This window comes from Podarcis tiliguerta, assembly GCF_965153285.1.
Source record: "Podarcis tiliguerta genome assembly, chromosome: 2".
Classification (NCBI taxonomy): Eukaryota; Metazoa; Chordata; class Lepidosauria; order Squamata; family Lacertidae; genus Podarcis; species Podarcis tiliguerta.
Window position 1 is genome coordinate 70,655,204 of NC_139535.1, and position 12,430 is coordinate 70,667,633.

At 42.1% G+C, this 12,430-nt stretch overlaps 2 protein-coding genes across 7 annotated transcripts in view; one reads left to right on the forward strand and one right to left on the reverse strand.

Moving 5' to 3' along the window:
• The window catches only part of STK32A (serine/threonine kinase 32A), a 73,354-nt gene extending 67,351 nt beyond the window's left edge, over nucleotides 1-6,003 (forward strand). For all 3 annotated transcript variants that reach the window (XM_083430882.1, XM_083430883.1, XM_083430884.1), the window contains exons 12-13: nucleotides 523-587; nucleotides 1,950-6,003. In XM_083430882.1, the coding sequence (XP_083287008.1) occupies nucleotides 523-587; nucleotides 1,950-2,043 (159 nt within the window). In that variant the 3' untranslated portion in view covers nucleotides 2,044-6,003. The remainder of the gene's footprint in view (nucleotides 1-522; nucleotides 588-1,949) is intronic.
• Nucleotides 6,004-10,057: 4,054 nt separating this feature from the next.
• The window catches only part of DPYSL3 (dihydropyrimidinase like 3), a 54,772-nt gene continuing 52,399 nt past the window's right edge, over nucleotides 10,058-12,430 (reverse strand). For 2 of the 4 annotated variants that reach the window (XM_083430814.1, XM_083430816.1), the window contains exons 13-14: nucleotides 11,411-11,585; nucleotides 10,058-10,816 (exon numbers count right to left, since the gene is read on the reverse strand). In XM_083430814.1, coding sequence (XP_083286940.1) covers nucleotides 10,728-10,816; nucleotides 11,411-11,585 — 264 coding nt within the window. In that variant the 3' untranslated portion in view covers nucleotides 10,058-10,727. The remainder of the gene's footprint in view (nucleotides 10,817-11,410; nucleotides 11,586-12,430) is intronic. The other 2 variants (XM_083430815.1, XM_083430817.1) reach the window with 1 other exon arrangement.

Here is a 12,430-nt window from a genome sequence, read left to right on the forward strand (position 1 = left end):
GAGGATCTTCCTAAGCTTTTTGGTTCCCACACATCTTTCTATTTTTTTCCTGAAACTGTGCACTCTTTTAACTCTGTATGTGACCCACCTACAGAATATATTGGGTTAGTCTCATACAACTTTATTCTGCAACCCTTCATTTTTCTGTAGCTTCATAAAGCAGCAGAATCTGGATCCAGGAGTGACAGAGGGGTATGATATCTTCAGCCCATCATTACCAGTATCTCTAGATTGCAGATGACTTTAATGTTCCTTTGTGCTAGAATGTAAAGAGATCACATGAATTTTAGAATCTTTGGTGTATAAAGCATTGGGGACATGTGAAAAACAAAGCATTGGATCAAAGTTAGATGAACTTAGTTAATCTCACTAAGTCATGATTAACTTGTCCAAGGCTTAAGTTGTCTGGATTCAACCCATTGCTTATTATTGTTGTTATCACTTCCCTATATCCCAGTGAACTGTCTATAGCCTTAATGTCATCTCATCACATAAACTTTTCTGTTTGTTTCACAATGGAAGACCTGCCAGCTTCAGAAACACCTGGAGTCAATCCAAAGGGACTTCATCATTTTCAACAGGGAGAAGTAAGTATTGAGCTGAAAAGTAGACTTTATCTTGGCAAGTGTGCTACTGCATGTCGCTAAGACTATTTAGATATAAGGAAGTCTGATCAGTATTCCTCCAATAATTAAGCAGTGAGTTTGGCATGAAATCTATTGAAAGGCTTTGGGAGGTTAGGTAATGTTCACAGGCTCTTTCGTTGGGCTGCCACTAGAACAAATTATTTTAAAAGCCAACGCCAGCCCATTTCCCTGAAGTAGGCAGTCCTGCTAAATTCATGTGATTAAGTATATGGTGACTGTGGTGGGTTTATGGCTCTCTTCTGTTCTAGTCTCCACCTCTTTAGGGAACAATGCATAGTTTTGAGAAAGGAATTTGTGACTGACATCTTAAATAGTTGAATTATGTTTTGATTTTGTCGCTTGCTGCCTTGACATTTAAAAAGGAAAAGCAGGGGATACATATTTCAAATAAACTAATAATTAAAATAAATGACAAAGAACAAGCTCTTGGCTCGAGCGGTAACTGGATGAATGTTATATTAGCAGAAATAATTAGATATTTAGGTAATTTAGCAAAAGTGAACTCAGCAGATTTTATCTATTAAAGGTGCCACAGGATTGCAAGCTGGCCGCCACTTCCCCTGATGCCATCCCGGCCTCCTCCTCACTGGCCAAGAAAGTTGGATACAAGCCACCTGCCCAATTGGCCGATGGCATGTGTGCAAAGGGGTGGGCACTCACTGAGGGGCGGGACCAACTGAACCACCAGGCTTCACTTGGGTTTGCTCTTTGAGCATTTAAAGAGGCCCACATCCTACCTCCACACACAGCTCCTTGGCTCGAGCAACAACAGGGCAAATTTTATATTAGCAGAAATAACTTGGTCTTTAGACCCGGCATATCTTCTTGGATCCCCATCACTACACAACATGACTAATATCAGGTTATATTGTTTTTTGTGTCATCCCTACCATTTTTGTCCACAACTAAGTCTATTAGTATGTAAATAGTAGAGTGCTCCATATGTGTCTCAGCAGTTCTGAAGCAATAGGCATCAGTTCCCCACTTTCCAGCCTAGTCATCCTGGTAAGGTAAAGATAAAGGGACCCCTGACCATTAGGTCCAGTCGTGGCCGACTCTGGGGTTGCGGCGCTCATCTCGCTTTATTGGCCAAAGGAGCCGGTGTACAGCTTCCAGGTCATGTGGCCAGCATGACTAAGCCACTTCTGGCCAACCAGAGCAGCGCATGGAAACGCCGTTTACCTTCCCGCTGCAGCGGTACCTATTTACTTGCACTTTCTGGTAGCAGAAGGCTATTGACCCTGGTTGCTGCATCTCTGTTATGGACTTTGGTTTCTTATGTGTTTTGTTTTGTTTTTGTAGGATGAGGAAACAGCATAATGAAATGCAAGAGAACTTGACACTGACACAAACCAAAGACAATCAGGAAGAAGACGACCAGAATAATAATCTTTGAAATCAGTTTAGCTTCTGCTGAGGTCTTGCTGTCCAAGGGCCAGGCGTCTACTTTATCTACTTCATGGAGCTCAACAAATCAAACTGCACACTGCTATCAAGACAAGGCAGACAGCTTCCCTTGCTATGGGCTCTCCAAACCAGAAGCTGAGTGTCTCCTTCCACCATAAGGAGTTAGGGCCTAGTCTCTTGCAGCAGTGCATAAGGCGCAATTTCCCATTTTATGCCTTTTCTGGTGTTTTAAAAAAGCAGGAAAGAAGGTGTGTTTTCCCCTCAAAGGGAACAAGAATGAAGAAAGGTCATATTTTCTTTATGTAGCTTTTCTGTGGCAGGATGTAGGGTTTTATGATTATTGGGCTCAGTCAACTGCCTGTAGGAAAGTGATAAGGTTTTTATTAAGTGTTTATTAGGTGGATGGCTGCATATTTTAATAGATGTTTCAAAGAGATGGTCCGAAACTAAAATTGTGCAAATGGACAACAAGAGAGTCCAATGTCAACACCAGCTTTTTCTGCACCAGCAACTACTCTGATCTAAAGCTTATATTTAGTACACCAGCTCAAAATATACAAAGAATTATTATTTGCCATGGATTCCCCCCCTCCACACACTATTGGCACTATATATGTAGCGTTCAAGGGCAAATGGATGTGGTGAGTGTGTGATCTTAGAGTTGCTATGTGAATCAGAATTGAATTGTTGGCAAGTAGGTACGAACAAAGATATAAGTTGCTAAAATCTTCTAAGGGGATGTGGTTAGATAGAACTCACCAGCAAGTACAACTGACAACTCTAACTGGGGGGGATGGGGCTGAACTTAAAACATTGTTGTTTTTGTTTTTTAAAAATGAAATAAAGGCTGCATAATCAGGAATAGCATTCAGCAAAGGTTGATGCCCCCTAAAATCAATATGACAGCACATCACACTTAACTGTATGAAGCCTATTACCTTTGTAGCCTTAGGTTGCTATTTGACACTGTATGCACTCAGATCTGCTAGGAGCTGCCAAAGGGGAATGAGCAAGTGAGGTGGAGCGAGCGTGCAAAGCATAACAGTTACATAAGCCTCCATTTTGGGCAATATTAAGAATAGTTCTTTAAGGAAAACCAATATTGTATGTATCGAAAATTCACTAGATTTTTGCTCTGTCCTGCTTCAGGACTCTAGCCATCTTCTCGCCATGTTATCTTCTCTCCATGTTTCCGCTGGAACGCAGCTGGCCAAGTGATATCACCGATGTGAAAGTCAAGCCCATAGTTTGCAACCGGGAGTCAAAATGAGCCGAGTGATTATTCCACCACTCTTGCGGCCAACTGCCCCCTGGTGGCCTTTCATTTTCGTGCACACTCGTGTACAAAAATGTTTTTAAAAGAAAAGCAGCAAAGAAAAAGAAAGTCTGCAAGGAATAGACACAACCCAGCTGTAAGTTCAGTACTTTTCAATGCCATTTATTTCAAAATTAGAGTGAGACATTGGCTAGACTGTGCCCAGCATCTTGGGTTTTAATCACCGTATTGAAGCAAGGCAGACAGACACTTCATACATTTGGCTAACTGAGCAAGCAATCCCGTCTTCGCTTTATAGGCTCACTGGGCTGCTTTCACATACGAGAAGCTGCTTTCTATTAATATCTGGTTTCTCTTGCACTCAAGGAAAGCCACTGCCTTGTGGGGAGAGGACCATTCATCTGGAATAAGTAGTTTATCTGCATGCACAAAGAAAGACGGGCTGCTTAAGCCCATCTATTTCTTCAGGCAGCTTAAGCTAAAATTGCTGCCTTGGATGCTGAAATCGATAAAATGTTCTCTAAGGCCCTCTAGCTACATCCTTTTTATGTGTACTTCCTGCAAAAATAATAATAATAACCCGCAATTTATTTTTCAACAAAACACTTTGGCTTCTTTCTGCCAAAGAAAACCGCCCAGGTAGCAGCTGGCTGTGACCCAGCTCTCCGCTGCTCTTAAAGGTGAAAGGCCAGTAGCTGTCTTTGGAAAAAATATTTCCAAAATGAAATATATGTGGCATGGAATTCTCCCAAAACCAGAGTCGAAGCGCGTTCCAAAGTAGTTGGGATCAGAGCGTTGCCTTGTGTGCCTGTTGGGATCATTGCTTTCAATAAGAAGCAGTGTCTTTGTAGTGACACTCATCCTGCGTTGGAGACGGCACACTAGTCTCTCCTTGGCTTTTATCAATTTCTCTTCTGTAGACCAGGCATGAATGCAGTTGTATAATGTTAATCACTAGATACCTAAGCTCAGCATTACCCAACGCAAAAGGTGATCACAAACTACCCTTCCTTTGGCCATGGTGCATTAAGCATAATAGATGCCAACATTCTGATTAAGCTCTAAGACTGGCCTTACTGTGCTCTGCCTGGGCTGTACAGCTGAGATGGCTAACTGGGGGCTCCCAGGCTCCAGCTCTCCCTGTCATCATTCTGCCTGGCCTGCTGCACCAGGCTGAATGGTCAGGGCATTGCTTCTCAACTGGGAGGAGCCCATGTCACTGTATAGTATCAAGGAAAATCCACAAAACCCTTTAACACAGCTTTGGTCCAACTTTCCACTATTCACACCATATTGAATTTAAGTCTTACTGCTATGCTAGCACAATCTTCACGCCAGTCCCATTGGCTTGATATCTCAGCTGCATGTAAAGCCTAGAAGTAAATTGGGATTGTTGCAGCACCAGGGAATAGCCTTGTTGAGATGTGTTGCTTTTTTAAGGCTGAATGCGAGCTACTAGGCCTGATTTGTACAATGTAGAACAGTCAGCCTCAAAAGACTGATATTACTAGTGATGTCATTGGCACTACCCAATTGGTGCCCAAAAAACTCAATGATAAGCTGTGAAACACCCACTTTTAAAGCAGGTTTGTGAGTTATGGGGCAAGACACCATTTTTTAAATTCTTATTTTTTTAGAATATCAAACTGTGGGCTTAGGGTCAAACAGGATGATATAGTAAATGCATTAGCCTATTTCTGTAGGTATACTTCCCCATCAACACCCACACACATCTTGATTGGAACTATGGAACTCAACCCTGTCCCATTTCCCCCAAAAATGTTCCCCTGAAGTTGCTATTTATGCTATAGCCTCTCATTCAGAAAAACTGCACTAGGCGAGAGGGTTAAAACTCCCTTCCTCCAGGGTGGTTGTTTTTTTTGAATTAAAGATAGTGAGAAGCAACAGTGCATTAAGCATACTATCCTATTTGATGCTCTGTTGGTAAATGTGTTTTGCAGCAACAGAATCAGTAGCTGACAACTGTGTTTGTGGTAGAATAAAACTTTTGTGGGCAGGAGTGCCTTATGTCTAATTTGAATCCCAGAGTATGCCACAACTTGTGAGGTATTGCACTATTTTAAAACTCTAAAAGACAACACTTTGGATTGAGCTGCTGGCTATTTCAGAACTACCACTTTAGGGCCAAGCAGCAGCAATAATTGTTTTTTTTTTTTGCATTCCAGAGGTAGCCAACATGGTGCCCTTTAGATGTTGTTTGACCAGCCCCAGCCAGCATGACCAAGTTATGCGTCCAGCAACATCTGAAGAGCACTGTGTAGGCTACCCTTGCTCGGTGCAGTTTTGATCTCTTGTCACTTTCAAGCAATAACCTTCCCATGAAAAGTTTAACAGGTAAACAGTTGTTCAACATGCCACAGTAAAATGGCCGTCTATGAACTGTCTGCCCTGGATAGCTTTCTGCACAGCGATAAATAGGAGGCATTAAATCTGGTGATAGTCACATATCTAACAATTGTAAGCAATTGGGTTTTAGGCTTCATCCTTTTGTCTTGCATAGAAATGGGCTGCGAAGACAGCTTGCTCATTATCAATGTTAACAGGTTAGTAATTATGTCAGGTTTAATGAAAATACACAAGTGGTATTTCTGGCACTTTTCTTCTCTTCCATTTTATAAACATGGTCTATTAAACTTTCTATAAGACTCTTAATACTGCCTTGACTCTTTTTTACCCTTGCATTTTAAAAAAAATTAAATACTTGTGTTAATTTATTAAATGTTCATGTTTAAAAAGTCTGTTGGATAGGTAAGAGAGACTTGTCCCATTCAATAAATTTGTAGGTTTGCGGAGTCTGTTTTGATGAGATAGCTAAGGGGATAAGGTGTGACCAAGAGAGGATGTCATATAGCCATGGATCTTCTAAGGCAAGCCAGAACGTGAATAGCAGCAAACCTGCTTAGTTGTATTATAAAGGTGAGACCCGACTCTCTGCCGAACCATCTTAGCACTAGTCATTCTCCTCTCCTGCATTCCCTTCCATGGCCAACTCCTGCTTGCTATCTTCTTAATTTAATGAGGGTTGTGATCAGACACCAGGGTTCCTGTCCTATGTTCTACACTGCACCTTTGGACAGTGGCAGAATTAAATGTTGCTCAATAAACTGTGAATTGGAACTTTTGGCAATAGAACTTCATTTTTAAAATGAAATTAATTTACATTGTAATTGCCACATTATAATTTACTTATTTTTATTTATAAAATCTCTATACCACCCTTCATGTGACAGTCACAGGGCAGTTTACCATATTAAAATACAGAACATAGTAACAAATGAAAACAATAACCCCGACTAAAAGGCCCTAGATTGTTTGCCTGGCACCTTTCTAAACTAACTGTATATACAATCCATGCTCTCGAACAGCCCCGAATCTTTTCACTGCAGTTTGCAAAGAACATCCAGCTAGGCTGTCCCCAACATTTGTAATATACTCACTTGTATGTGAAAGTTTAAGTATCATTGTAGTAAAGAGACTCTGTAGGGGAGCTTCTGTGGGAATCTGATCTTTCACACACACCCTTTCTGGCCACTTTTCATTTTATTTGAAGCTTAGATAAAATTCTCACAAATATGATCTTTCCGTTTTTTTCTACTCTTTTACGCAGTTGTAAAACAACTCTCAGAAAGGAATAGAATGTTCCTAACCTTCCAATTCCAAGTACTTAAGGTGAAATTGATGTGTTGGGGAGATCACACATCTGATTGATTTTCACTGCTGGCCGGAGCTCCATTGAGCTCCAGTTAATAACAGTTTTATGTATTTTTCAAAGCTTGATGACATCCTTTTTTATATCCCAGATTGCAGAAACTTACCTCAAATCGCGAAGGCAGGAAAAAGTCTCAACCAATCTGTTATGTTAAAAAGTCATCGAGTTTGTTAACTGACAATTGCAAACAGCAACCAAGATATCCATGTTGTGTTAAAACGTTTGTTAGCAAGAATTAGAGGCTGTTTGTCAGTTTCTGGACTGATCCACACCTGCATATAGATCACCTGCTCTCAGGCTGACTTGTCACAATGGCCATCCTTGACTAGCTCATTGATTTTCTGAAATTTTCATCAGCTGAATCTATTCTTGTGAATTACAGAAGGTTCAATTCATATCTGATGTGTATTAGGTCTGTGCTGTCATCCACAGAGCACAGTAGAATGTGGCCAGAAGTGGCATTAGTCTCATTTGAACAGGTAACTTATTGCAGTAAGTAAGGTATGCTCTGTGATGCTGATGGTTTGATGTTAGGGGGATGCCGCAAATGAAGATGTACAGCTGTCATTTCACAAGTCTTCCATGAATCACATTTAGAAGCATATTAATGCCGGTCTGTGAAAATGCACGTTTACCCCTCTTCCATTAAAGCTAGTAAGAATTGCCAATTGCAAGGCAGGTGCTTGGACATGATCAAGTTCAATTCTAGAAAATATTAAATAAGAAATATAAAAAAGCAGCCTGCAGAATCAAAATGTGTACAAAACCTACATTGTACGAGCATGAAGTGGCTGCCAGTATGTAGTTTTCCACTTGTGAAAAGTCCATTGTTGACACAGAAAGGAGTATGCTCTCATCTGTGTTGCAGAAACAACTGACTCCCATCTCTCATCACATTTCTTCCTCTTAAAACACACAATCTGATTTCTGAGAACAAGCAAGTGTGCAGTTTTGTCTTCCATAGTGTCTTACACAAACCACAGCTCAACAGTATGTGTTCCATTATTTGTAGTTTGGCCCCATCTTGTGGCAACTTGGGAATAATACAACTATTGTAGGAACACTGTAAGCTGTCTTTTATTGAGAGTATTGGTCCATCTGGCTCAATATTGTCTCTACGTTGACAGACAGTAGCTCCCCTGTTCTGGATAGACCTTTTCTAGTCCTACCTGGAGATACCAGGGATAGAATGGGATGTTTTGCAGGCAAAGTATGTGCTAGTAGACCACAGATGTCACTGGTGAAGTCAGCTTGCCAACCAAGAAAAAATGGAAAGTGACTGAGATTCTATATTATATTCAGAAGTACAGAAGGAAAGGTTACTCCAGTATACCAAAGATATGGCAAAATAGGGATGTGACTGACAGCATATACATACTTGTGCACCTTAGGCAATGTTTCCTCCAGGAACCAGAGAAGCAAACCAAGCAGACTGGGCACATAGATGACAGAGGCCTCTTCCAATGTTGTTATACTAGCTACAGTACTTTACCTTAACAACACTCTTATGTTCCATCTTCACCATGCCCAATGTCAGGCAACAAAATTATCCATTTAAGTCATGTGGAACAAGGACATGACTAAGAGACTCAAAACCTACATTATTGTCTTGCTCTTTGCAAAGGACGTTTTTAGCATCATAGTTCATTTGTGGAACTGCAAGGAGGAAGGATAGGGGAGATTATTCTATCTGGCAAGCTGAGATGCTTGTGCTGATGGACTAAATGTTAATAGGGCAAGGTGAATTTCATCAAGTGTATTTAGTTCTCCTAAAACAAGGCAGCTTCCACATTTTAAGTCTAACAGCTAACTTTGTGTGAAGTTTATCTGTTTAAATCACAAAACTGCTCCTTGTCATTTTCTACTGTGGGCAGTCCAAAAGCTGATAGGTAAACCTATTGTGTTGGGCCTCCTTTATTTTACAAGCACATTTCTTGTTTCTTGCACAGGCAGTGTTATCAACTGTTGTGGAAAGACAGGGTCTCAGCTGGTTTGATCCAACATAACTTAATGTTCATGATTATTGCAGCTGAAACTGAAGGAAGCTTGAGGCCACTTCTCTGACATAGATGCTGTGTTTGTTTATACCTGACTGAAATCTACCAGACACATATTAATGTTTGACAAGGCACTTTTTAATAGAGAAAGTGATATTGTCAAAAGGTATTTTGGTGTAAATACGGATAAAATCAGCAGTATTCTATGGTCTGTTTGGTGCTTGTGTACTGAACTGAAAGCAAATTAAGTAGATGCTTTATAAATACACTTTTTCATGGGCAACTACCAGTGTGTGGAATGCAGAGCCCATGCAGATCCCTGTTGCCAACCCATGGTACTGAACGGCACTGAAGAGTGGGGCATGCAGAATGTGAGGAACACTGAGAAGAGCTTCGCCTATCTTCAGAGTGGTCATGCAGGCATGCCACTAACACGAACCTGGAGGGTGGCAACGGGCCTCTTCCGTGGTGGCTCTCCCCAGGGAGGTTTCGCTGGCGCCTTCATTATACACCTTTGGGTGCCAGGAGAAAACATTCCACTTCAACCAGGCCTTTGGCTGACTAACATCCTAAATCCTTTTAAATGTGTTTGTGGCAGGGGGTTGGGGGGTTTATTGGTTTGTTTTGCTTTTATTATGTATTTTGTGTTTTTATCTTGTATTTTTATGCTGTGAACCACTCTGAGATCTACAGATGAAGGGCAGTATATAAATCCAATCAATCAACAGAGCCACAGAGATTCAAAAAGCCCGTAATGATTACAGAGCAGAATGGAAATCAGTCACAGCCCTCATGAGAGGAGATGCTACAACTTCCAGTTCACTAATCAGTTTGTGTGATATGAAAGAATGAGGATTTGGCAAGAAGTTCAGTCCTGTACAAACTGGGCGTAGCGGGTGATATCCTTTCCCCTACCCCCACCCCAAGAACTTGAAATTAATTGTGAGGGAGGAAGAAACTGTTACTTTGCCTCGACAAGCCAAGGAGGGGGGAAAAACCATGCCTTTCCATTTTTTATTCAATAAAATGTACAAAGTAATAAAATCTCTAACAGGAAGGTGATACAACAGAGCCATTACAAAGATGGCTGAATTTTCCAATGGCCTCATGTAGTGCTCTGAGGCAACTATGTCTTGTCTGAATTTAGTGGAAACAGAAGAACATGGACACAATACACAGATCTACTTGGTCTGCCCCCCGTCCACCTCCCACTACCCTGCCCCACCACCTTCTGCCCCACCCTTCCCCAACACTAAAACTCCTTGGTTGATTCTGCCCAAGTAAACTGGCTAAATAAACAGCTCATGTCATTAGTTTCCCATCTTTAATCCAATCCCCTTCTTACAATGTGTTATCACACAAGCACTCACCATGTACAATTACATACTCTTAACTTAGTCACCTGTCAGATTTGCATGCATGTAAAAAAAAATGGGGGGATATTAAGGCTATGAATAAACAGAAAAGAAAACCCGCAATATTTTTTAAAGCTAGGTAGCGAGTAGCATTTATGAAACATAAGGCTTGAGGCTTATTGATTCTTCAAAATCTGAACACTTCTTCAGGTTGCTCTTTCCTTCTTAAATATCAAGGTACCATTGCTTAGTTTTCTCAAATAACAGTTTCCCCCTTCCCTTCCCCCCCTTCTCCCCTCCCTGAGTACTGGGTGCTTAACTCAGAGATGTTATATTGGAGCGGCCTCCTGGAGGTGCTACAATGCGCTTGCTTGCTGCGCGAACACCTTCATCAATTTGGGTACCTGCAGGGCATACACAAGATGAAAGAGGGGGGAAAGCAGGAAAAGGAAGTTAGGTGCTTTTCTTCACAGGGCTAAGAAAAAGTAATACAGTGAAAGACCTGGCCATTTTCTTGTCAACCATAAAATCTTAGAACACAATTCCTTTGGCACAGGTACCACTAGCTAGCTAACTCTGGAAATATCTATGCTCACCATAAAGGGAAAAGCGGCAGTAAATCATATAAATAGTAGGTGACAGTCAACCATTCCACAGCAAAGAGTGGCACCTGGTGTGGCTTAACTTTCCTACTATTTGAGATCCCTGATAATCTGAATAGGTGGCTACAAATCTAGTGTGTGAAATCCACTAGTGGTCTTAACGCATAAATGCTGACAAAGGTTACAATAAGCATATGGAATGAAAAGACGTCCCCTTCCCTTCTCCGCCTAATAGAATAAAACAAATCTCAAACCTGCCAGCTGGGTGAATTTGATTTTATTGCAGCTAGAGAAGCTGTACTAAACACCAGTGGCACCTTTTCCCTTGCCTTCTGCCTAGAAGTGTTGCAATCAATGTACCATCTTCTCACCCAATCAGCTTAACAGATAGCTTACCCGATAGCTTACCCGATAAGCTAAATCCAGACTGGTGGAGATTCCTCACTGGGGGTGTCTGCCTGGTAGGTGATCCCCGAGTAGAGCCTGCAGGAGTGCCCCCTTTAGGTGTAGTGGTCAAGTCAAACACAGGCCCATCATACATGCCCCTTGGCACAGCATGCATCTCAGCCATCTGTCACAGGTAAGAGAAAAAAGCAATGTATTAGGCCAGCGGTTTTCAACCAGTGTGCCATGAATGGTGGTCAGGGGTGCAACACTGGCCTCTGTCCCTCTTTCCTTCCTTCCCTCCCTCCTCTGATGCCCTCTTGTGTCTCTGCCTCCCAACGGCTGGCATAGCTGTTTGTTGCAGCAGCTCTGGCTACAAGCTCCCCAGGTGAATGGTGCCTCTTGGGCTGGTCACGGGGTGCTTCCCAGGTCCCTGTGGGGCAATGTGAGGAGACACCTCTCTTTGGGGCAGGAGGTACCACTCAGAAACCAGGGACGGCAGCAGCGGCTGCCCAGAGGACTCCCAAGGAGAAGGGAGAGGAGAGGAGGCTGAGGGAACATTTCACAAGGGAGGGTGTTCAAAAAAGGGTGAGAGGCTGCCAGCTGTGCAGACAAGGGGTGACATAACTGGGCTTCTGAGCCCCACAGGGGTGCCGCATAAAGAATGTATTTGGTCAAGGGAGCCGTGGACCAATAAAGGTTGAAAACCCCTGTATTAGGCCTGGCTTCCCTCAACTGTCAGCTCAACTGTCAGCGCAGAGGCCTTCACAGACTTCTCCATCATCGTCTCACCCATCCACAATTAGCAGAAGGGTGGGAGTGATATGATGGTTTACTACAGATTTTGGTCTCGTAAACACAGTGAAAACATGCTACCAAGCAAGGCAATCTGAATAAGCTGAGGAAGCTCTCGGAGGAAGGAACTGTAGCCATGCATTTCTCATTAATGATACACAGAAAGGGTCCCTTCTCAATTGTAGAAGCTACTACTCTATGGCTGCCTCTATGACAAAGATAATGTCTGAAGTTCAT